The 25741-nt window shown below is 45.5% G+C and overlaps 1 protein-coding gene across 1 annotated transcript in view; it reads right to left on the reverse strand.

Annotated features, from left to right (window-relative positions):
- The window catches only part of me1 (malic enzyme 1, NADP(+)-dependent, cytosolic), a 66008-nt gene that overhangs the window by 24358 nt on the left and 15909 nt on the right, over positions 1-25741 (reverse strand). The window contains exons 2-5 of the mRNA XM_060064877.1: positions 20267-20400; positions 17133-17282; positions 3006-3081; positions 1362-1523 (exon numbers count right to left, since the gene is read on the reverse strand). Of these exons, the coding sequence (XP_059920860.1) occupies positions 1362-1523; positions 3006-3081; positions 17133-17282; positions 20267-20400 (522 nt within the window). The remainder of the gene's footprint in view (positions 1-1361; positions 1524-3005; positions 3082-17132; positions 17283-20266; positions 20401-25741) is intronic.

The following is a 25741-nucleotide window of genomic DNA, read 5'->3' on the forward strand; positions in this document are numbered from 1 at the left end:
ATCATAACACCAGATCCAGTTTCACCAGCTGGAACAACGTAGACATGCTATACTTTTTATGGGCCTTGATATAATTGAATAATACTTTGTGTTTTTGTTGAAGATGGACGGGATTGAAGAGGTTTGATGACACACACACACACACACACACACACACACACACACACACACACACACACACACACACACACACACACACACACACACACACACACACACACACACACACACACACACACACAAACTCTCTCTCGGCCTGCAAAATATCTCCTTACTCCCGTCTGCATCTCTGCTCTCCACCCCTGGTCATGTGCACCAGACGGCTCCTTGGACTACTAGCTCCTCTGTTAGGTCATCTGACAACAGGAGAGGTTGTTTAGGAAAACAGACCGCCGCCACGCTGAAGAGAGCCGGTGCCTCAGCAACATTTATTTGGGGATTTCCACCACACCCTAGGCCAGAGCTCGGATGACATTGAGGAGCACAATATGCCTTATATTACTAGTCCCCATATTCCCCACACACATTGTATCTGTGGCAGTGTGTGTGTGTGTCTGTCACACAAAGGTTGTGCAGCTATTAATAGATAGATATTAAGCATACACAACAGAGACCCAATAGATATTGAGTAGAACCAATAGGGAAACAATAGATATTTAGCAGGCAGTGGTCAGAAGACTGAGAAATGCAATCCGATCTGGCAGGTTGCACTACCTCCCCACTCCTGTTGAAATGTTTGCAGAATGTATATGGAATGCATTGCGTTACTCCTGATGATAAGTTTGCAGGATCTAAACTCTTCCCAAAACTCCCCTCTTCAACCTTTCCTACTGCCAGTGACCCTCTTGTTCGTCTGCTCGTCTCCTTGCGTAATATTTGATCAAGTTTTTTTCGATTTCTATGTTAAATTGAATGTATTATTATCATTAAAAGGTGCCAATTTATTTTTGTTTCATTTGAAATTCTCTGCACTTCTAATATTATAATATATTTTGTGGCACTTGTTTCATTTTTGCTTCTAGAAATAAAGTAATTGAAGTGTGGAGGTACCTTTTTTAGGCAACAGGATACACACAGCCTGAAATTTGGCCCATGACTGAAAACCGCTCCAACTCTTTAGCCTCCTTGTACATGGGCAAAGCATTAAATAACCTGCCAGTTTCGACTGACCTGCCACACCTGTATAGGCAGGATCACTGGGCATTTTGGCATCTGCAAGTGTCTTCTCTGCAAAGAATTTCTACTTTCTCTTTTTGGGGGGTTTATCCTCTTTATTTTAAAGTTTCGAAGGATACTTTCTGATTTAAGAAATGTTCAATAGATTTCCCCCAAAAGGCTGCTGGTGCGGTACTCGTGCCTACCTCGTTGTCTGTGCCCACGTCCAGCATGACCGGCAGGCACTGCATGGGTGGCATGCCCCCACAGGCCGTGTAGAGAGCCAGCTTCCCCACCGGGATACCCATGCCGTAGCAGCCCAGGTCCCCCAGCCCCAGGATCCTCTCTCCGTCCGTCACGCACACGGCCTGTGAACAATCCCATCCGTCAATATCACCGTTCTCTCTTTCAACAACAACTGTTTGTTTTGCATACTGATTGAATGATATACTCAACAGAACACAACAGATGGGACGCTTCGCCCACAATGGCCTACTCAATGTGGTGCTAAAACCTGTAAACATGTGCTTCTGTATTCCATTCGCTTGGGAGAGCATCTCGCATTTTTGGCACCCTTTCCCTGCTGCCCAACCTTGGAAAACATTTTCTGTCTCTTCAGGAGGGTGCTGGCACCTAGACGCTTTCCGCTCTCCCGGCGATGTATTCACAATAACAGCAAAGATGTTGTTCCTCTGAGGGTTTTCAGTGAGTAAAAGCAATCAATTGTGCCACACTTTATATTGTTAGCAGACGGCATTGGTTCATAGTGTTCTGCCCCAACACCAGCAGGCTTATTCTTGTGATTAGTGACGCAGATGATGAATCGGCCAACCTTTTTTAACGAGATCATTAGCGTGGCAATTTCAACATCTGTTCAGATTCCATTGGTTTGTTTGTTTGTTTCCACTCAAAGCACATTAGGCCGAGTCAGTGTATGGATGGAATAATAACATAATAACGGAATAATGCAACGCTTGCATGTCGATAATTACAATGAAGCGACCCACAGTGACCGTATTCCGCAACAACATCTGACCCTGTTCACCCTGTCTTTCGCCCTCCTGTTTTTGTCTGGGGTTGAAATGCCATCGTGTGTAGGTCATATTAGCCTGAGTCTCTGATAAGACTTTATTTCCAGATTAAGTGGGGAGCGGAGAGCACCGAGACAGCGCCGGGGTAAATGCCTACCTGTTGACAGCAGTTAGCAGGTGGCTCACGCTGCAGGTATGCCCGGCATGTCAGGTGTACCCGCAGCGAGGCTCAGCTGCATGCCATGAAAAAATTTACCCCTTCGGGACTCATCATAGGGTTAATACCTATGCATACTAATAATACAGCCAGCTCTGTGGAACGCCCGACTCCTGGTGCATAAGGGTCTTACCTAACATTAATGCCGGATGAATGTTTGAGTTGCTCTGCCATAAGCGTCTGGCTGCCCTCCCGATCAGACAGATTTCGGGCAGACCTGGTCCAGGTCAGGGTGATTACAACCGTTTATTTAATATGGGGCGGGTTGATAATATGACGGAGGAATGCTCCAATCGGAGCGATGTTGAGGCATTTTCATGAAATACCAAAATGGCTGAAGACGTATGTCACACGTTTCGCTGCTCTGATTGGTTAGTTACTGTTAGTCTATCAAATTGCGCCCAGAGGCATTTCGGTCCCATCATCCATATTCAGTTCCCCCCCCACCCAGCTATGGGTTAGAACCAAGATGGCCGCTAGGTGAATAAGGCCCGTACCATGTTGTTGCTGGAGCTATGTCTTGGGTCATCGGCTGGAACGTGAGCGAGTTGAAACCCAGTCGAGCTGCGGCTGTTAACGTGCACGCGGTGAGGTTTGCTTACCCGGATGTCTTTCTCTGGCCAGCTCTGGAGCACGTTGGCGATGTGGCCGCGGTCATGAATAGTGATGAACAGGCCCCTATGGAAACAAAACCAAGATCGCTTTGGTGAAGGGTCCCCCATTTTATTAAACACAAACCTGGTATTTTCACAAAAGCCACCTTGAATCAAACATTCAAAAGCTTTCATTGAATACTTTGAAGTTTGTTTACTTGTATGCTACCTTTCTGCATTGCCCCTTTTCTCAATCAACAAAAGCAATTGAAATAACAGTGGGGCGTGCATTTTGGACATCAAGGCTGGACATAAGGCCTACCAATAAGAATCAATGAGTGTCCCCCAAATTCTCAAAAAAACAGGTGGAGGTGCCCTTAACTGTAGGATGAAAGAGGGAAGCATGTGTGGGAGGTCTGACACTACCCACCAAACCCATCTGGTGACTGGGCCCCATGGCGACATGTCGACAACATAAACAGCACCTTTGTACAAGTAACAGCTTTTAAAGTGCATCTACTGAGCCATTCGCGGGCTATGCTGGTGGTGAAAAAATAAACGTAAAATACATTCACAGCCTGAGACATTTGAAAAGTGGCTGGAATGTAGAAAGAATATATAAATACAACGGGAAAAATAGAGACGCCTTAGATTAGACTTTTTCCGTCAAATCCGAAAAATAGACATTAAACACTTTATTGTTGTTTACTTTAATTTATTGAATTGAAGGAATTGAATAGGCCTGAGCTCCAGAAAAACAATTATTTTATATGCGTTAGGGCAGCCTTTCTTGATCTTATCCACACACAGGATGTGTACCCAGATCTTCCAGCGGGCTTCACATTTAAGAGTTGTTGTCAAAAATCGAAAGCAATCAATTACAGGGTTATGAGTGATTCTGATGGAAATGGAGGTGCTGGAGCTGAAGGATCGGCTGGTGACCCAACAACCTGATGGTCAGGAAATGTCTCTTTGAGGAAGATCAATGCAGATCTTGTTATCCCTCTATTCATCATGCCAAAATATACAAGAAGCATCATTTTTACTCGTCGTTACTCCTTGCGAAGCAACATTTATTGGGGCCATCAGGAGAACTGCCATCGGGGGAACCATTTATCTTTTTACCCTTGACAGCCCAGAGGAAAATGGGGAGGCAGAGCAGAGATGATAAGAGGATGGGAGGAGGGGGTTTGGCATGTCAGTGACACATTCCAGTATTTGCGTCATGAAAAACCCTAAAGTGCATATAGACACACACACACTGTTAACAATGTCTAATATTGTAATCATCTGGTCTATGTATAATATGCTAGCAGGGAAGATCATTAAATACATGTATCTGTGAATGCATCATTACTGTGGCTACTCTGTCCTCTATACTGGACAAGCTTGAACAATAAATCATTGTATAAAGTCTGAAAAACATCAAGGCTCTTTCTTATGCTGGGTTCACACTACAGGATAATTAGCCAGATTTCAATTCCGGCCAGCAAAGCCCTAATTTCTTAATGGTTCTCCCGATTTTCTTGCCAGATTACCCTGTGGTGTGGAGTATGTTAAGAGTGTCCTTTAAAGATCTAAGCCCTCTGTTGGGGAAACAGTGGCAACTGTGTGAGTGCTCAAACGTGGGAATGCCGGCAACCTTGCAAAGCCATGTAGCAGCCAGCCAGGGGCCAGAGCAACACCCAGCACTGTGACCCAAGAACCGCTTCCTGGCCAAACAAAGACACTTGGGCCCCGAGTGCTGACCCATGTCTATGGCGGGGGGAGGAGTGGCCCTCAACCCACAACACAGTCTCACACCCCGCCAAACCAGCGCCGGGCATGGAAACCTCTCAGGCCCTGTTTGCAAGAGGCAAGATCAAAAATGACGTTTGCTGACAGAATGGGCACAGATTACCCAAACGGTGACGGGGGGACTGTGGAAATATCTGCAAAAAAGTGTCGTAAATCTAGGTAAGCGAGATTAAGAAACCCCTCAGGGAAGATATTTTGACAGATCCCCAAAGGTGCTGCAGTGTTGTCTGTTGGCTGTCCGTCATAATGCAGCATAATGAACAGATTTAGAAAAATGTGTATCTCTGGAAATACAGATTGGCCTGTTTTTTTGCCCATTACCAGAGGGAATAGTTATGAAATGGAACCCTACACTGAAAAAAAACATTACACATCAAATTGGTGAGCACTGGCAACATGGGAGCCAGTATAGAAAACAATTAGGCTGTTCCCTGTTTCAGGAATTCACACAATTCAATCCAAGCCCACAACTATAAATTGTGAAAGCAGATATTTCCCACAGAACATTCTGGGTGATACTTTAATTTTCAATCAAATTGGAAGTAGTGAGAGAGTAACTTCCCACGTCCAGAATAAACCGGGACCTCTCCAGCAACCATCAGCCACCTGCCCCACACAGTCATCTTTCCCCAACAGCTGTTCCCGCCACACTAATTATTTCCATTAAGCTGGAAACTGCCCACCAATGTCCTAATACTGGACATCCAGCCAGGTCGCCCAGAGAAAGCACTCACAGCCCTGCGTCTGTTGGACGGGTAACATGATGTAACTCCACACCAATAGTGTAGATAGAGACATGTAGCACCCTGACTTTGATCCTATCCGATGCTGCTGTCATTGCTTTGGCCAATTGTATGCTTGGACAATGTCATGGATCCTGTTTGAGTTTGAGCTGGAAAAAAAGTATGTTTTTGAGTGAGTGAGAGGGTTAGCAGGCTCCGACATGCAATTCAGATTTCTGTACAACCAGCAAAATAATTGAAAAGAATGTTCCGATGCTGTCACCACAGAAACAATAAACAATTAAACTGCACAGTTCTTTTGATTTTAGTTCAGTCTGAGGCTTCATACTGTAATTGGAAAAAGCACAAATGTAATCCGAGAAATCACCACCCTTTGTCCAAAAAAGTTTACTAAAAAGAAGATGGGATAGGTCATTTTCCATGTTGAGCTCTTTGACTTTGTAGGAGCTTTACTCCAACATTAACACAGTGGATTCCCAGACCAGTCTGAAATAACATTTCATTACAGCTAGGCCATTTGACAATTGAACACACCAGAAGGAAGAGGGGAGAGAAAATAAATTTCAGACAGTTCCGAGAAAACGTATCTTAAACTGTAACACATTCTGCAAATTAATATCTGATCTAGGTCAGTGACGATGGTGCTGCACCTCTCTTACAGAGCATCTCCAAAGAAGAACAACTCACACTACTGACATATTGTGCTAATGTACCATTGGCCACTGATGAAAAGTGAACTTTTCTTAAGACACTTCTGTTTGATGGAACATGAACAGAGAAACAAAAGGGTGCAAAGGGTGCATCGACATACAACGTTCTATACATTCAAAACCATTATTTTCAATGAGAGCCCTCACATCACGCTATAACCAACTATAATAAGGGAAATCTATAAATGTATGTATCACTGTCCTCAATTTCAACTTACTAACTGTATTTGATATTTTTTCCAATACAGAGATCCAGCAAACCATCTAAACACATTACCCACCCGTCACACCACACACACACACACACACACACACACACACACACACACACACACACACACACACACACACACACACACACACACACACACACACACACACACACACACACACACACACACACACACACACACACACAAAAAGGATCTGCAAAGAATCTCCTCTTGGGCCGGATGCGGTGGCTGACCGGCCGCGCAGAAGGACTGACGGCACGGTATTTCAGACGTGAGGTTAGGGGACTCACATTTCTCCCCAGCGTCTCGGAGTGCCTGAGTGCAACTTAATAATATAATGGCCTCAGCAGAACATAGTTAAAGTCTGCCTAATATGCCAATGCAGACCAACTCTCCCCCTGTGAAGGGCTGTGTGCACAGTTAAAGACGGAAAGAAAGAGGCCTGTAAATCGTTGCTCTGCTTGCCAATCGAGACAAGTTAAAGGGCGGGATGCTGTTATTACGGGCTTCCGCTATCACCCCGCTAAGATTTTACAAACTGGAGGTAAAACTAATAAGCAACACCCCAATGCTCTTTGCACCTCTTCTGAGACAGATCCAGGAGGTTTGGCTTCCAGGCCATTTCTTTTACGGACCAGGGGACATTTAATAGTGCAGCTGCTAAACTATGCCTAAAGTAAGTAAAACTAAGTTAGATTGTTAAAGTGAACCCAACGTGGGTGAGAGAGAGAGACAGAACGGGTCAGTCCTCATAACAGAGCTCAAAAGACACCCAATCAAATGCTATTCAAGAACTTAAAAATAGCTAATTACAAGGCAACTGTACTGCAACATAATCAAGAAAAGGTCACAGAGGGGATGGGGGCCTAATGGAAAGTGGGAAACAAAACATAGGAGAAAAGAAACCACATATTTATTTATTTCCAAATCTGTGAGAGCAGAAGGACCCACAGCTGTTTCCACATCAGAATACTGAGCAAACAATCTGCAGTAAAAATGAAATGCAAATATAACAATCCCATTGCATTGCAAATGGGAGCGAACAGACGTATGATGGATAGATCAGCCTTCAAGTTGTATCAGTTCACTGGTAGGCTGATCTACCATCATATAATCAGGGTGGACACTGGCTGTAGCAGCTTATCACACAGCTTGGGGTAAAACATGGGTCCTTTCAAGGATACGAACCAAGGCACTTTGAGAATGCAATGAATTGGGGTTCCTCCTCTGCTTCAATTCAGAGGAAGACAATAGAGAATTGAGAGAGGAAATACAGGCAACCAGGACTGCATGTGGATGCCCACATGCTTTCTGGGCAAACCTTACTTAAAACAAGGAAAAATCCCCATTGCCTGAGAGATTCCTGTTGAAGAAATTAAGCCCGGCTGAACCTGGGGAACTAGATGAGAATCAGCCGTGTTGAGTTTTCCATTCACTTGCTCCTTCTCCCCCCCCACACACACACACACACACACACACACACACACACACACACACACACACACACACACACACACACACACACACACACACACACACACACACACACACACACACACACACACACAAAATTAGGTTTTTGTGTGGGCTGCTGAGTCACATTTAATGTCACATTCCTAGAAGAGGGGTTTATTCAGGGACTTTGGGGCTTGCGTGCCAGCCGTTGTGCCAGGACTGACTGCAGAAAGGTTTATTGGTGAAGGTTGTTTAATGTTAGCAACCATGGTGGTGATGGGCCGGTAAAGGGCAGGAATAGGAAAAAAAATGCTCATAAGTGTACCTGGTACCAGAGTACCCAAGGCCGAAGATCAATGATCGATTTTGTGATTGTGTCATCTGATCTGAGGCCGCATGTTTTGGACACTCGGATAAAGAGAGGGGCGGAACTGTCAACCGACCACCATCTGGTTGTGAGTTGGATCAGGGAATGGGGGAAATTTCCGGATAGACCTGGTAAGCCCAAACGAGTAGTGCGGGTGAACTGGGAACGTCTGGAGGAGGCCCCCGTCCTAGGTATCTTCAACTCACACCTCCGGCGGAGTTTTTCTAGCATTCCTGTGGAGGTTGGGGGCATTGAGCCGGAGTGGGCGGTGTTCAAAGCCTCCATTGCTGAAGCTGCGGTGGCCTCAGGGTCTTAGGCTCCTCAAGGGGCGGTAACCCTCGGACACCGTGGTGGACACCGGTGGTCAGGGAAGCCGTCCGATTGAAGAAGGAGGCCTTCCGGGATATGATATCCTGGAGGACTCCTGACTCGGTTGTAGGGTACCGACAGGCCCGAAGGGCTGCAGCTGCTGCCGTGTCGGAGGCTAAGCAGCGGGTGTGGGAGAAGTTCGGAGAGGCCATGGAGAAGGACTTTCGGTCGGCACCAAAGTGTTTCTGGAAGACTATCCGGCACCTCAGGAGGGGGAAACGGGGAACCGTCCAAGCTGTGTACAGTAAGGATGGGACTCTGTTGACCTCAACTGAGGAGGTCGTCGGACGTTGGAAGGAACACTTTGAGGAACTCCTGAATCCGAATAACACGCCCTCTATGTTGGAGGCAGAGCTCGAGGTTGATGGTGTTTCGTCGTCAATTTCCCTGGTGGAGGTCACTGAGGTAGTCAAACATCTCCGCAGTGGCAAAGCCCCAGGGATTGATGAGATCCAGCCAGAAATGCTAAAGGCTCTGGGTGTTGAGGGGCTGTCATGGTTGACACGCCTATTCAACATCGCGTGGGAGTCGGGTACAGTGCCAAAGGAGTGGCAAACCGGGGTGGTGGTTCCCCTGTTCAAAAAGGGGGACCAGAGAGTGTGTGCCAATTACCGGGGTATCACACTTCTCAGCCTCCCTGGTAAAGTCTACTCCAAGGTGCTGGAAAGGAGGGTTCGGCCGATCGTCGAACCTCAGATTGAAGAGGAACAATGCGGTTTTCGCCCCGGACGTGGAACTACGGACCAGCTCTTCACTCTCGCAAGGATCCTGGAGGGGGCCTGGGAGTATGCCCATCCGGTCTACATGTGTTTTGTGGATCTGGAGAGGGCGTATGACCGGGTCCCCCGGGAGAAACTGTGGGAGGTGCTGCGGGAGTATGGGATAGGGGGGTCTATCCTCAGGGCCATCCAATCCCTGTACTCCCAAAGCGAGAGCTGTGTTCGCGTCCTCGGCAGCCAGTCAGTTTCGTTCTCGGTGGGTGCTGGGCTCCGCCAGGGCTGCGCCTTGTCACCAATCCTGTTTGTGATATACATGGACAGGATATCGAGGCGTAGTCGTGGTGGGGAGGGGTTGCAGTTCGGTGGTCTGAGGATCTCGTCACTGCTTTTTGCAGATGATGTGGTCCTCATGGGATCATCGGCCTGTGACCTTCAGCACTCACTGGATCGGCTGGCGGCCGAGTGTGAAGCGGCTGGGATGAGAATCAGCACCGCTAAATCTGAGGCCATGACTCTTAGCAGGAAACCGATGGATTGCTTACTCCGGGTAGGAAATGAGTCCTTAGCCCAAGTGAAGGAGTTCAAGTACCTCGGGGTCTGTTTCGCGAGTGAGGGTACTATGGAACGTGAGATTGGCCGGAGAATCGGAGCAGCGGGGGCGGTATTGCGTTCGCTTTACCACACCGTTGTAACGAAAAGAGATCTTCGTTCCTATCCTCCCCTATGGTCATGAGGGCTGGGTGATGACCGAAAGGACGAGATCGCGGGTACAAGCGGCCGAGATGAGTTTTCTCAGAAGGGTGGTTGGCGTCTCCCTTAGGGATAGGGTGAGAAGCTCAGCCATCCGTGAGGAACTCGGATTAGAGCCGCTGCTCCTTTACTTAGAAAGGAGTCAGCTGAGGTGGTTCGGGCATCTGGTAAGGATGCCCACTGGGCGCCTTCCTTGGGAGGTGTTTCAGGCACGTCCAGTGGGGAGGAGACCTCGGGGAAGACCCAGGACTAGGTGGAGAGATTATATCTCAACACTGGCCTGGGAACGCCTCGGGATCCCCCCGTCAGAGTTGGTCAATGTGGCCCGGGAAAGGGAAGTCTGGGGCCCCCTGCTTGAGCTGCTCCCCCCGCGACCCGACCCCGGATAAGCGGAAGAAAATGAGATGAGATGAGATCAGAAAGACGATGGAAAGCTGTTTTCCATCAAATTAATATCAAATAATAATTTTACAGAAACAATGGTTTGTGGCTCAATAGTCTCAGTAGCTCACGTTATGAAAGCGGATTCAATGATTTGCGGTTGTCTGGGAAGATTGTATGGAAGATGCTGCTAGGTCTGATTTAAAACAGAAGGGTAAAATTGAATTTTTCCTTTTGAACATTTGGCAAATTGCACACATCGATAATGACTCATCATGCCTCATTTTCCATTCAAGAATTATTTTATGAATTCCATACTCCGGCTTACTGATTAACAAATTGAGCGCTATGGCATTAGGTATAGCTAGGCTATACCTTTCAGTCAAAGCAATGGAATCTAAGATTGAGTAGAAGGACTTTAAACTCATTGATATAGTATCACATCAATATAATCAATCTAGGATAATCAGTTGGGGTATGTCACTGACTGTAAACAGAAACCAGAATATTAGGAAAACAAATAGTATGCATAAATATACAGGGATATGTAAAAGATAGCCAATTAACATTGCAAAATACCCATCACTGGTGTCACTTTTATGTCACAGCTACTTCATGCAACCCAAATAATAAATTGTGGAATAGAGAGACTGATAAGTTTCAACGTTTCTCTCCATACTATTTATTTCACCCAGAAGAATGTGCACTGACAAATATATCCCCATGGGTGGTCATATTCAACCCCAAGTCCACAGAATTGATTACAGTGGACTCAATCGTTCTCGGTGTCTATTAAACAGTGTACTTAACTTCATAAAACCTGACCTTTGACCTCTATAGTATCCTTGGCTAACTGAAAAAGAGATCAGACTAAGCTTAATATAATTAATTTTTTAAGAACTTCTATTCCCGTCCCCGGTGTTTCTTATCCTTAAGAAATACCGGAGATTTGCCATGGAGCAGTTTAGAATTAATTTGAACTCTTAAGAACAAATGTAAAAGCAGTTTGTGTGTTGTAAAACATTGAGGAGGTTCTAATTATAACACAGGTCTGATCCAGGGACTTACTCAGTTCACTCTGTGTTCCCATAGTTTATAGGGACCTTGGGAGGTGAGGTAATGTTAACCTGTTCAATTTATAGTCCATTTGAAATAACGTTTTGGCTGTTGTGGTTTTCCACCATCAAGTACGAGTCATTGGCGTGTTTACATTGAGAAAACTTTAAACCCTGTCATAAAACCTGCACAGGAACTTACATGGACAGGTCGAGCAGGGTGCAGGGAGATGGCCCGCCTCCAGGCCCGCTGAAACCCATTTCCAACAGCACTGCCAGCCATGAAACCAACTATGGGTTGACTGACGAGAAATGCATTAAATAGGTTTTGATCAAATAAACAACTGCATTGTTGACACTGTCCCAATAAAAGAGCATTGTAAATCAACGTCAGGGTTAGTGTTGCTGGGAAGGTCTCACGTAAACAGTGCTGCTCTCTCTGCATAGTGTGTGTGAATTGTGGCGAGTGTGGGGTATTGAGTCTGACCGTAGCATTTGATAAATGTCTAAATTGTTTGTGGTGTTTCAGAAAGGTCCACAAATTGAATTGGTTGCTCTTGAGTCAATACAATTCCAGTCAGGATTGAATGTCAAAACCAAGAAATTTGGTTTTCAACCTCCTTTGTGCAAGCCATTGGACGGAGATCAATGCTACCTGGAAGGAGGTAAGAATATGCCAAGTGCTAAGCATGGATATCAAATATATCTTATTAGTTAATGATTACAGAAATATTGTCATATCTCCAAAGGTGTTTATCTAAGGGCCGATTATAGTGGTTGTATCTGGTGGCCTCAGTGTTATCAGTAGTGAGGAGGGCCCCGCAGAGGTTTGGAATCTGAATTGCATCACTTCGCAGTATATCAATAAGAGCAATGAGTTCAGATCTTGACTATCTTCAGTTCACACAGACAGGCTAAACGACGCACAATCATACAACCATAGACCCAAACATAAAACATTAACCGCTCCTGAGCCGACTGTGAAATCATCTCCATGACAGTGGAGGCTAGTCACAGCAGAGTTTTTGCAGAATTTACTTTCTGTCACGAGGCCGGTGCTAAGCATTGGTAATAGAATAAAAAGTTTTACCGGAAAAAGCCTAGCCAGTCCAGTAAATCTATGGACAGTTGGATTGTGTGACTGTCTGTCTTTCAGCTCCCATTATCCTCACTACATAGGTCAAACTTCTCATAACAACCATGGCTTCTAACCTTCCCTCTACCACTACCACCACTGTTCTCTGTAAAGGTGTCATGGAAGCAAGACCTCAGACGGAATGGAGAGCAACAGGCACATTTGTAAAGAGCCACTTAGATGTTGTATTTTAAACAACATCGGCAGGGACAACATTAAACCGCACAAATTAAACACAAAGCCAGAAACTGCAAGTGACTGGGGTGAGTTTTTCCACCAATTTTCATGGTTGGGAAACAATACTTCATTCAACATGTTTCCAAAGCCTGGCATGACAAAATGGACTAGTCACTCATAGCAAATACTTCCACATAACAAATTTCATGTAAAAATGTCACTGCTAACAGCTGCACACTTCATAGTAGTACATTGAATAAAAAAAATAATTTCAATTGTTTTTACTGATTATGAGATCAATCAGATTCGGTTTTCAATCAGTCATATACACAGCAAATTACTTTTGAATCTGGAAATGTGTCTTAGAATGTTTATTTCGGATTGTTAAGTATAATCCAGCTGTTTAAATTCATTGCCCTTTTCAGTTTTATCGATACGGAGTGAGGAGCTGCGTGGTGCTCAAAACAGGTCCTCTGTAATCATAATGAAGCGCTTATCTCAGACACTTGCCTCCATGTAGGCTTGAGCCTGATTACTCTGCGTTAACAACCCTTTTGTTAAGCTTATTATCAGCAAGGCCACACTTGACTCCACACGCCACTATCAAAGTGCCCATGCACTTTGGTAGTGATCTACCTTTCGTTAGATATTAATAATGGCCTGCATCTCACCAACAGAAGGTTAGATGATCCGCATGGCTATCAATAGATGTTTACAATGACCTGAATCTCCTCTGGCCCTCAATAGAAGGCAAAATCGTCTGCATGGCTGATAAGGCAAAATCATGTTTTTCTTTGTTTAAAGTGTGTCTTATTATATGATCGTGAATAGGTTAGTTAATGCCATTTACCTTAAAAAAGTTTCTCCTATTCTTTCTACTCTGCTCCGAACTCAGGTCCCGTCGTGCATTTCATATACAACATTGCTCAAAGCCTCCTCAAGAAAGTGTACAAGCTTAAAAGAAAGTATCACAAAGTTGCTTTGGGCAGCAGCCATCTGGATAACACCGCCCCCTCCTTCCTTGAACTCTCAGCCCAAAACACTTAATTTTTTCTTCATAGTATTCACAGGGGTTCACTTACACATTTTCACATTCTTGCGATTTTACCTGATAGAAGCCATTACCAGCAGCTGATCTGTAGCGCTGCCGTTAAGCGATACAAAGGCACGATGGAAATAAATAAAATAATTTATAAATTAAGAATGAAAAAAACAATTAGATTTTGAATTGAATTGAATTTGGATCTGTGCCGCTAAGCAACTGTGTTCAAATAGCCTGTCCCAGGCTACCCTGATTTCTCTAGCTAGCCTATACTTGTATCTGGTTGTCTAGGGAACTTGGTTGGCAAGCAACTAGAGGTTAGGCATCTTCCCAAAGGATCTGACTGCGGGCATTAGACTAGGGCCATTGAGAATCAAACCCAGCACCTTTCAGAAGCCGGTCAAATCCCCTACCCCACCAATCTATCCTGCAGCTATAATAATGACACTCAAATTGATTCAAGATGCGACCACTCAGAAGCTGTGGCCGGCCACAATGTATAAGTTATAACCTATTCAGTACCTTGCATCACAATGGTGTACTAACCAATGCCTCCAAGGGAACAGAGTCCCCATTTATGCTCAGAACAGACATTGACACACAACATAATTTGTGCAATGAAGTCAAAATGACTTGGGTAAGTATTTTTCACTGTGTAAACCCATTAGCCCCTAAACCAATTAAAAGCAATACCCATGTCCACTAATCGCATGACGATATGAATGTATTTCTTTCACAGGTTCAATTTTCCTTGTAACCCTGCCTCGCGCCCATCGGGATCAGTGAATCAAGCATCTTTTAACGCTTAATGACACTTGAACTTTTTCCTTGGAGCCTGGCATTTGAGTGTTTAGTCTGCGAGGGACAGATGAAAGCGTGCAGTAGTCAGGTTCACCAGAAAGAGGGTGTCTCGCACACAAAGCGTCCTTTATACCCACGAGCCAGCGATTAGAGTGGTCTGATCTGAGAAGTAAGACCTCTGTTCTCTGGTGTATGCGTGCGTGTGCGCCTACGTGCACGCACGTATGCATGCACTCAAACACAGCTGGTCCAACATACAATACCAATGGAGGAACATTTGAATTTTCTCTTCTTTTCCCAATACCATGACAGTATGGCAGCCACGTTATTGCTCAGTTGTCAGAAGATAAGTGTTTTGAACCCATTCAAAGTATGTGCAAGAAAGGTTTTAGTGTACACCTGACATCATCTCAAGCTAGCCACATATACCAATTCCCCCTCAGCCCTAATGATTTATAGTGTGTATTAATAGATTGCAACATTTCTGGAAAACAATTAGGAGGACATGGCCAGCATTTTTACCAGTAAATTAAAGATTGACAACCTTATTAAATAATGCACATGACATGAACATTTGAAGCAAACACTTATTATGCCTAAATTTAAATTGATTCATGGATGAAAGATACATGAACCCTGTCTTGATACGAGCAATCCCTCCTCTTATTATGAATGCTCAAGAACCACATGTTACGACCAACTCTCCCATCACTCCAAGGACTTTCAAGCTGTGCCAGATCAGATTTGTTCATACATCTGCTAACTCTACACACAGGTTATCACAATCAGAGCATCTGAACATTCTTTTTTTTTTTATCACATCCTGAATGATTTCCCAGCCTTATCCGGTCTTCAGGAGTTGGAACCTCATCAATTCTTGTAGTGGTTACATGGGTAGTGTCTCCACATCAACCATGCAAACAAACTCTGTTCAAATTACTGAAACTAAACTTGTGTTCACAGCAAGATTTACAATCAGAGTAAATATAAATATTTGTTGGTCTCTTGTTTGTCCCCATTAACGGTATTGATTCTGTAGTGTTATATATAGGCTGGCTATCATCTTTGCCTTAATGTACTGTACCCCCGCATCCCAATTTGTCGCTGTAGCATATCTTCATGCATATTGTCTTTATATGTGTGAGGTATTCTCGGTCTCCAATTGAATGAAGTTGTCTGCACTTCTGACAGTCCTATCCTCTCGCCTGCCTCCCCCACACTCATGCCAGCATTCCTTCTCCTTGTTAGTGCTTCCCTCTCTGTTCATGGAAGCGTTCTCTTGTCCATCAGGAGGCTTAGGAGAGGCTGTCAGATGTAGGAATGTACAGCCTGTTTGACATTTATGTAAAGGAAAAGGGCTACACATAATAAAATACTAAAATAATATCATCTTGTCTTTTTTTAATGAGGCTCAAAGAGCTTTGACAATTTTTTCAGGGAAAAGATCAACATTGAAACGAGTGGAGACACTTAACGGAGCCCATGAGACTGATGAACTACTACCCTTGCTAATAGTCCATATGTATACGATTTCTACACAGGGTAGTAAAGGGGCGAACGGTTGTCACTAACCAACAAATCAACTTTCACTCCTCCTCCGTCTCTTTCCACAGGGCCCCCGCATGAGAAGAGTACTGCGTATTGGCTCCGAACCGGCCGCTGGAGCCAGCGAGGCCTGTGTTGTTTTCTCGCTGGTGTGTTGTTCACCGAGCCCCCTAGATGCCTGATACCCAGAGTCCTAACCTTCCAGCCCACGCACCCTGGCAGTGGCTGCTGGCGTGCTGCTCTTCAAGCCGAGGGGGGAGAATAAAACCATTCCTCCGCCCGGGAGCATCGGTTAGGGAATGCACTCAGAAGAATATTTTCCACGTGGCTCTGAGAAGGTTGGGAGGAGGAAAAAAGCTGGGTTGTCCGCTAACATTTGGTTGCATGACCGGGGATGGATATGGTGGCCTGGTTATTTACCTGTATCCAAGTTACGCATTCAAAATACACAGTCGTGATCCAGCATTGTCTGTTTTATATGAATAAGTTAAGACTGTAGAGACTTGTGTGGTGTGCTTGATTTCTTAACTGCTTATCAACGGCTGCCTGATCCAATTTGTTTTACACCACCCATAAGTTGCCTTTTGTATGCGAATACAGTTACAAAGGGACTCAGCAGGCTTCTGGGCAGTGAGTCATTCAGCAGGTATTTCAGTGCACTGACAGCGGAACATGAGCATGCCGATGACAGACGGTTGACTAGGGTGGTCTGCCTTCCCTCCGTTGCAGTTAACTAACACTTCTAGTCAAGTGCATACAATCAGAGGAATAGGGTCACATCACATGTGAGTAAGTGCGTGCGTGCATGCGTGAGTGTGTGTGTGTGTGCATGCGTGCGTGCGTGCGTTGTTCCTCACCTAGGTCTCCGGAATGTCAGGCCGTAGAGCTGGCAGGCCAGGCCCACAGTGGGTGTGTACACGATGGGCATGTACTTCTCGATGTCAGACGTGAGCACCCTGTAGAAGAGTTTCTCGTTGCGATCCTGGAGCCCCATCAGAAACACGTATCTAGGAGAACAGAACATGACGACAGGGAAGGGGAGCACACCGCCATGTTAATCTCCAACATTCCAGTACAAAATCTGGAGACCGAGGGTTTCATCAAACACAGATGCATACGCGTGTGACCTTGAAGAGGCCCGTCATGTCATAGTAGGATTGCTGGATCAGAAGTTCGGCTGTAACATAGTAGGACTTCTGGGTGAATGGTTCTGCCCTGCAATAGTAGGACAGCTGGATCAGAAGTTCTGCTGTAACATAGTAGGGCTGCTGCCTCTGGCCCAACATGGGCAGCAGAACTATGCTAGAATGGGGGCATCTTTATCACAGAACTTTCACTCAAGGCCTGAGAACAAGAAGCCTCTAGTGGTAAGAAAAAACACACTAAGCCTTTCTGCTATTGGCCAGTGTGAAGCAGCCATGCTGTACATGCTACTGACAGCAGTTCTTTGATGACAACCCCCCCCCCCCCCCCCCCCGCCCCCACACACACATACACAGGTACGCACACATTCATCTTGTTCCAGCCGTTCTCATATCATGAAACCTCAAACAGGGTGCTCCTAACATGGGTTTACTGCTGAGATAGAGGGAGGGATGTTCAGTTAAATGGGTTTAGTGCTGAGACAGAGGGAGTGAAGTTCAGTTACAAGGGGTTTAGCGCTGAGAAAGAGGGGGGGACGTTCAGCTACATGGGTTTAGCGCTGAGAAAGAGGGGGGGGCTTCCGATTGAGGGATATCCGTCTCCTTCACTTGTTTCGGATATTGCTCCTTCAATTTCTACGTAAAAGAAACTCCATGTTCCTTCTCCTTGTCTTTGCTTTTGTCCTTCTCGTCCTGTTCTTGTTCTTCTCACTCCGGGGACTGTGTACCGGCATGCACAGCTCATAGGGAAGAAAGAGAAACTTAATTGTGTTGCAGTAGACCGGGAAAACAATTCATGACACTCGCTGTCAGCCCTCAAGTTAGCGGGGCCAATGAGCTTTTACGATGTCAACTCCCTCACACTGGCGGTGGGGTTGACCTCTTGTGGATCTTATTGTTGGCGAGTATGCAAGTGTGTCCAAGCCCCTAGAGAAATTCTTTCAGCTTCCTAGGTTTAGTAACTGTAGAAGGAGCTTGTCCCGCCCAGGAGACAGGAACATATGGCATTTAAACGTGGACACGGGATCGATGTGTCCTTAGCAACTCTGGCCTGCCCTTTGTAGGTATTCCACTGATGCTGCCAGAAGAAATCTCAATCAATTAAGTGGAACGCACCACGGGAACCGGCTTTTCCACACTCATTCTTAGCTTGTGTGAACGCAACCATTTTTCCAAGAGGGGATTGTGAATTCCGGGGTTTCCCATATTACCATATTCCCCGATGCAATGTTTTTGTTGGCCTAACCTCGCAAATAAACGTTTCCTCCGGTCGACAAAACGTTCATTGTACACACTTAGCCCACTCTTTCATTCCAGTCAATTATCGTTTCAACTTGAAAGGATTGCGAGCTTGTTTGAAATCTTCTCAAAAAAAGGGCTTGAGAAATGCCTTGGGGCTGCTTCGTTTTCCTTTTCTTTAATTCCCAAGACGGTTGGTATTTTGGAAAGGAGCGATGCATAACATTCAGTGAGCCTGAGATCTGGCCATTAGGCCAAGTGACAACAAAATAACAAAAAAGGGCTGGGGGAAAACAGATTGTATGCAAACACGGCCTGGGTTGAGAAACAGCAGACAAATATCCGTCTTTACTCCTGCTGGACCAAAGCCCGCAGCTGGAAGGCACTCAGCATCAAGCAGACGGATCGCCATAGTGACATGGATAGGGCATGGGAATGGCCACATAGAGCTTGTAATAGCTTTTGAATTGTACCAACAGGCTGTGTTTTCGCTGTGCCACGGTCAAATGGAGAAAAGGTAATAGGGTTCGGAAAAGAGGGGAGGCTGAACGGAACATTGTGATATGACGTCCACTTCACTCAACTGTCTCGATGCGATGAGTCACAAATGAAGGGCTGCTTGAAGTCACATTATGTTCGGTAAGGAATGCTTAAGGGCTAATAATTCAAATCAACAATAGGAACACATCAACCCTGTGAACCCAAGCATATACGTATTTCTCACAGAAATCTTTTATAGGTGAAAATTGGTCAAAGAAATACTAAAGGATGCATTGGGGTGAAATAATCTCTGTATTATAACTCTATATTACCATAGGGACACCGCTCCGTGAAATTATTTAAATGCAAGCGATTCAATTGACACTTTGACGTGGTCTCTCTGGAGGATCTAATAGTGCTACAGGAGGCAGGAGGAGTGCAGGGAGGAGATGGAGAAGACAAGGAGAAGAAAAGCAGAGCAGAGATTTGTTCAGTAAACAGTAAGGTGTTTGGGGACGGATGTAAATCTCGTCTGTAATCCCTACCTCTCCTCCTGTTGAAGTCTTCCAGATGCGACTCTTTGGAACCGATATTGACGAGTGAAACAACACACTGACATTGGGCTGATACAAACTGCAGACTCATGATATGCTGGTTTGACTTCCCATGTATTTTCAAGACCGAGAAAGACAAGATAAACACTGAGAAGGCATCATGAGACCTTCAGAAACCCCGCCCGGAGCTGAAATTGGAGAGAACTATAGCTAATCAAAAACAGAAAACTCTTACAATAGAGAAGAAACAAAGCATGGATTACGCTGTGTGTCTGCATAGCTCAGTGTGAATTTGTGTGTGTAGCTCAGTGTGTGTGTGTCTGTGTGGTGGCGTAGCTCAGTGTGTGTGTGTCTGTGTGGTGGCGTAGCTCAGTGTACGTAGGTGTGTGTGTGACTGCGTAAGTCAGTTTGTGTGCGTGCGTGCGTGCGTGCGTGCGTGCGTGCGTGCGTGCGTGCGTGCGTGCGTGCGTGCGTGCGTGCGTGCGTGCGTGTGTGTGACTTAGCTTAGCTTAGCTCAGCGCGTGTGTGTGTGCATCCACCTGCATCCACGTGTGCCGAAATGATCCCTCCACTCACCTGTCCAGGTCGTCCTTCTTCATGTCGTAGTTGCGTTGCACCTGGAGCAGCTGGATGTCCTGGTTGATGAAGCAGGGAGGCAGCAGGCCATGGATCCCCAGCTGCTGGCGCTCCTCCAGGGAGAAGGCCATGCCCTGAACACAAGAAGGAGGGATGATGAACGCCAGGGACATTTAAGTAGAAAGATATTTTTTCGCTTCAATGGTATGATTGGTTTTAGACCAATTCAAATGCGTCCAGTGGCATGTGGTCTGCGCCCGGTGATGATGGCCCTTGGAAATCGAAAATGAACAAAGCGGTTCCAGAATAATTGCAGTTTGCAATTTGTCTGCCGATGCTAGGCTATTTGAAAACCAACAAAAAAACAGATTGAGACCAACAAACACAGGATATGCAATAGCCGTTTCAAATTGTTTCCTTTTGAATCACTAACTGTAACTAACACTCGGTCACACTGGATACAAAAATTGACTTGCCAGAGTGGAAAAAGCTACTGGCCAAGCACTGTTTTAATAATTCAGCATTGACTGGTGGCAGGTGTTCATTTTGGACCCGACACACATCACACTTCGTTAGTCTTCATTTGTCACCAGAGATGGACCCGCTTGTAATTTATATACAATACTGTATGTGTTTAAACTGCTTTCAAAGCATGGCAGGAAGGAGAGCCATGCAAGGTGACTGATAGATTGGTGATTCCTCACCTGTATTACCGGTATATTGATCACAATGGAATGTCAAGAGATCTGTTTGTGTGCAGACAGGTCTCTTACAGAAGTCATTCTTGGCATACATTATAGCTACAACTATGGAAATTATAAGTGCTCCATTATATGAGTGACCATTATAATAATACCATTATTCACAATATGATATTGGGAAGGTTTTGCAACATTTGTGCCATGGGGGAAACATTTGACGCATGCCGTCCGTAATGAGTCAAGTCAGTCAGCGGTGACTGTGCCACGACATGACACCCACTGGTGAGCTAATGAAAGGACACTGTGTGCGTCGGAGAATTGTCCATCATCTCATCCTCTTCGGCCTGCGGGCATTCACAGCCGCTGGCTAAAACTCTTCTCTGGAAAAACGATGTTTGACCTTTGAACAACGGAACAATTTGGAAAATCTCCATCCATCCATTCTGTTTGAGCATTCCAGAAAGATGAGAGGAGCAGCACTGTCCAAACGTGTCCTGTGTTCTGCTGCGTTGTGTTTGCTCTGACAGAGGGGCTCCTTTCCCCGGATTAACCCCGCCAGACAACCTGTCTTCAGCGAGGGCTCCCCCCCCGAGGGCCCCCCCCCCTGTCCCCCGCGGGACGTCCGCACACATGCACACACACAGGCGGGCACCCACGTACGCACACACGTGCGCACACACACATGCGCACACACACGACACACACGCCTCTTTTTACCCACTTCGCTGATCACAGCAGAGCAGGTGAGAAGCATGGATTTTATCGCGTTCCCCATGGTGACCTTCTGATGAAGACGATGGCTCGTTAAATGTCAGGGTGGCCACCCTAAAATACATGGGTCGTGTGACCCTGTGTGCTCCAATGGAGGAGATGACACATGGCAGACAGAGAGACACAGATACAGGGAAAGAGAGTGGTTTAAAAAAAATACAAGCAAATGCCTGGGAAACACGGCACAGCATCCAGCAGACTCACTGGCACTGGTGGCGAATCTGTCATTCTAAAAATATAAACTTGTTTGAGAAGACCCCAACATCCCCCCACTCTCGCTCAGTGGTCTATGAGGTCATCTGGGCTAGGTGTCATCTCTGTTCTCCGTGAAAGACCGTCACGCTCAGCCTGCCCGGCTACCGTTCTGTTCCCCGGACTGGCGACTGGGGAAGTCACAGAGCCAATCAGAGTGCCCGGAGACCGCTAAGCGATCACCGGGCTCTGGAAGTCCGCCACGCTGGCTTGGCCCGGGCAAACCACAATTGAAACCCGGTATACACGGAACCAGCACTTTTGCTGTATCTGGTTGCTCTAAAGAGGCTTTTGAGGTTGCTATGAAATGTGCTTGATCACACATAAGGCAGAGGAAAATAGGTTTGAGGAAAACAGAAAAACATACAACATGCAGCCATGCACAATTGTCTTGATGTCCAAGGCCTAAAAAAAAATTTGTTTGGTTCCGGTTTCCGACCGACCCTGTCAATTTATGTGCGACCCAAATTATTTTATGAGCTTTATAAAAAAAAAATATATATATATTTTTTTTTTTCTTTTTGATGCAAACTATAATTACGTTTTGGTACAGCACCTCTTCATTCTGTACAAGGATGAGCGAATTTTCTCGTTTTTAAATGAAAACAACCTACCTATCATTCGCTGCCGCTGGAAAAAATAAAATAAAAAAATAAAAAAAATTCCCTACCTACCCATGACCTCAACTGACAACCAACAGGAACCAAACTTTTTATTTTTTTAGGCCCAACCAACAGAGACTGCCGTAACCACATTACACTTGAAATTCCTTTCTGCTTACTTCCATGTAAGTGAACTAAAGAAGCAGGGTTATAAAGTCACCTCAAGCGATGAGGTTACTTAATGATCTGTTGGGTTATGGAAGAAACTCAATTAAATCAATATGAAGTTTATTGGAACATTCTTGTTTTTCTTTTCAAGCATCCACAGGAGGCTTTGGCAATATGCTAGGTCCAAACATTCATTTCTTAGGTTTCATTTTAATTTCTATTTTCAACAGCGTACCAAGTGCCACTTTAGGGTATCATGCCAAGATGCCGTATCACTCCCAACAGGGGGGGCCTCAGCAAAGAAGACACTGAAGGCCCTAGATGAACATCCCTGACAATGTGTTGCAAGGTAGTTTTCAGTGTACGTCAATACAGTCAATAGAGTCAAATGACACAGGGAACCAAACACGAATCACCATGACCTTTCATTTCATTCGATGGACAAAACTATTTAAGCAAGAGTGGGAGCTATATTCAAAAATCAATGACTGGATTCTCGAGTCCACTTTGGTGCCTGTCGCAGTCTGTACATAAGTGCATCTCAAATAGACACAGCACTTGGAATTACTACCTCTAAATATAACCTCAACGTTTTCAAGAGAGTTGGTGGTTGCCATCAGGCATCTCTCAACAAGTGTTGGCCTAGAGGTTTGGGACACGCTTAGGCCATCATAGTCCAATACACAGTGTCCCACTCCCAACGCTAACCAATGGACATATTAGAGAGAAGAGTGCACAGAAATTAAAGGAGCCCTTTTAAACACATGAAGTTGGCCCCGGTTTTAATAAGGGCCTGTGAAATGACACCACACACGTGCAGCACTACTCTTTCATTAACTGACATACATTTAGTTCATCTAAATCCATGTCCGCTTGCTGCTTTCTGTTATTTCAGGAATAAAGCTACATCTAGCAATGCAACACACAGTACGTGCCCGCACGCACGCACGCACGCACGCACACACACACACACACACACACACACACACACACACACACACACACACACACACACACACACACACACACACACACACACACACACACACACACACACACACACACACACACACACACACAAAACATGAAACTCAGCGAAAAACCCAACCTCAGCGCATTTGAACAAACATGCATACAAACACGCACAAACAATAATCCTGCATCACATCAGTGTAAAAACACAATGAGCCGGTTGTTCTGCCAGGGGTGAGCCTTTGTACTTCAGGGGGCCTGTGCAAAGTTAATGAAAGGGACCGTGAACTGAAAGGTTACCTAGGCCTCATTAACAATCATTACCAACAGTGCAACGTTGGCCCTCAAAGGCTGCCAGTGTCAGAAGTGAAACAGAGGGCAGCCGTAGAGCCTTTCCTAAGAGCGACCGATAAACCGCCCCCCACAATAGAGCAACAGGGTTTGTGAGGACAGAGGGAAAACCCGGTTCACTAAAAAATTACTTTCTAATTGAAGACATGCACAGTTAACCAAGGGTAAGGCCCTGGCCTTCGGGGTAGGGGGTTGGAGGTGGTGATGGAAGAGAGATTAACACAATATGGCCCACACACTTGGCAGGGACACCGTGGGAACGATCTTGTTTGACGTTATATAGTGTGTCCACCTTCGACTGGGTCACTCGGCTCTTGTATATAGCTGCCAAATTTTTTTAAGTCCATAGCCCAGATACTATGACGCTCTGTTTGTCTTTTTGGTCAATCTATTTGTCAATCAGGCTGACTCCATAAACACGCAGGGAGAGAAAGCTGTGAATGCTTTGGGTCATATGGGGTGGTGGATATGGGCCAGCAGGCCTGGGTGCAGTTGACATGCAAGAGTTTTATTGGGGTGTTGCACACTAAATGTAATAGGCCTTACATTAAATGACAATAAAAAACAATACAATCATGAAACTTTAGTTGTCTTCTGTGTTCGAACACACACACACACACACACACACACACACACACACACACACACACACACACACACACACACACACACACACACACACACACACACACACACACACACACACACACACACACACACACACACAGTGAGCAAGGGTTGGGCTTCACACTGTTCTCCAATGGGTTGAGCTGGGCTGAGCTGGGCTGGGCCGACCTGGGCTGGGCCTACCAGGCTAATTAAACAGCAGAACTTTTCCAAATGCTCGGGACCACATCAGAAAGGCCTGCCCCCTGTGCCAACACGTGTGCGTTGCCGCGGCGACATGTTCCAGAAGCCGTGGTTACCAACCAAACCTGTAATCTGCCCACTGGCCTGTGCTGCCCGGGTAATTCTAACCATTGCCTTGCCCATATCTCCCGCCACACACACACACACACACACACACACACACACACACACACACACACACACACACACACACACACACACAAAACTAAAAATCAGCAAAGACAGCAAACGCTGAAGGTAATAGGTAATTAGCTCAACGGATGGTTCAACATGAGGAAGATCGAAGGTAGGCATTTTCATAAGTCACATTTTCTTTGCTCCGGCAAGTTGAGCATTTATGTTCAAACCTGTTGGTCTTGAGATACAGAAACTTCACCACTCCACAGCCTTGACCTTGTAATCTACATCAGTCATGACCATAGGGAGGAATGTCTAAACAGTTGGCTATCGAAGGGCAAGGCCGACAGAGGCTGTAAAGACAGCGACGCCACACCCTTGGCCAAAATGAAGGCTTATCCATCCTTGAAATGTTTACTACAAGGGGTGTGCCCCTTACATGTGTGTTTGTGTTCGTCATATTTCAATTAAAATGTGTAACAACTCACAACTGAATAACGCTGACTAACCAAAACAAATATACATGGAATCGGATCAAAGAAATTCCCTTGTTTCGATATCTCGGAAACTGAAGACTTTGATATTGTGGTAGTAGCGGCCTCATTGGAGGGAGGGCAGAGCCTTCTGCATAGGGAGACATGTTCCTTTTCTCTGGATCCCACACACAATAG

This window comes from Gadus macrocephalus, chromosome 11 (assembly GCF_031168955.1).
Source record: "Gadus macrocephalus chromosome 11, ASM3116895v1".
Classification (NCBI taxonomy): Eukaryota; Metazoa; Chordata; class Actinopteri; order Gadiformes; family Gadidae; genus Gadus; species Gadus macrocephalus.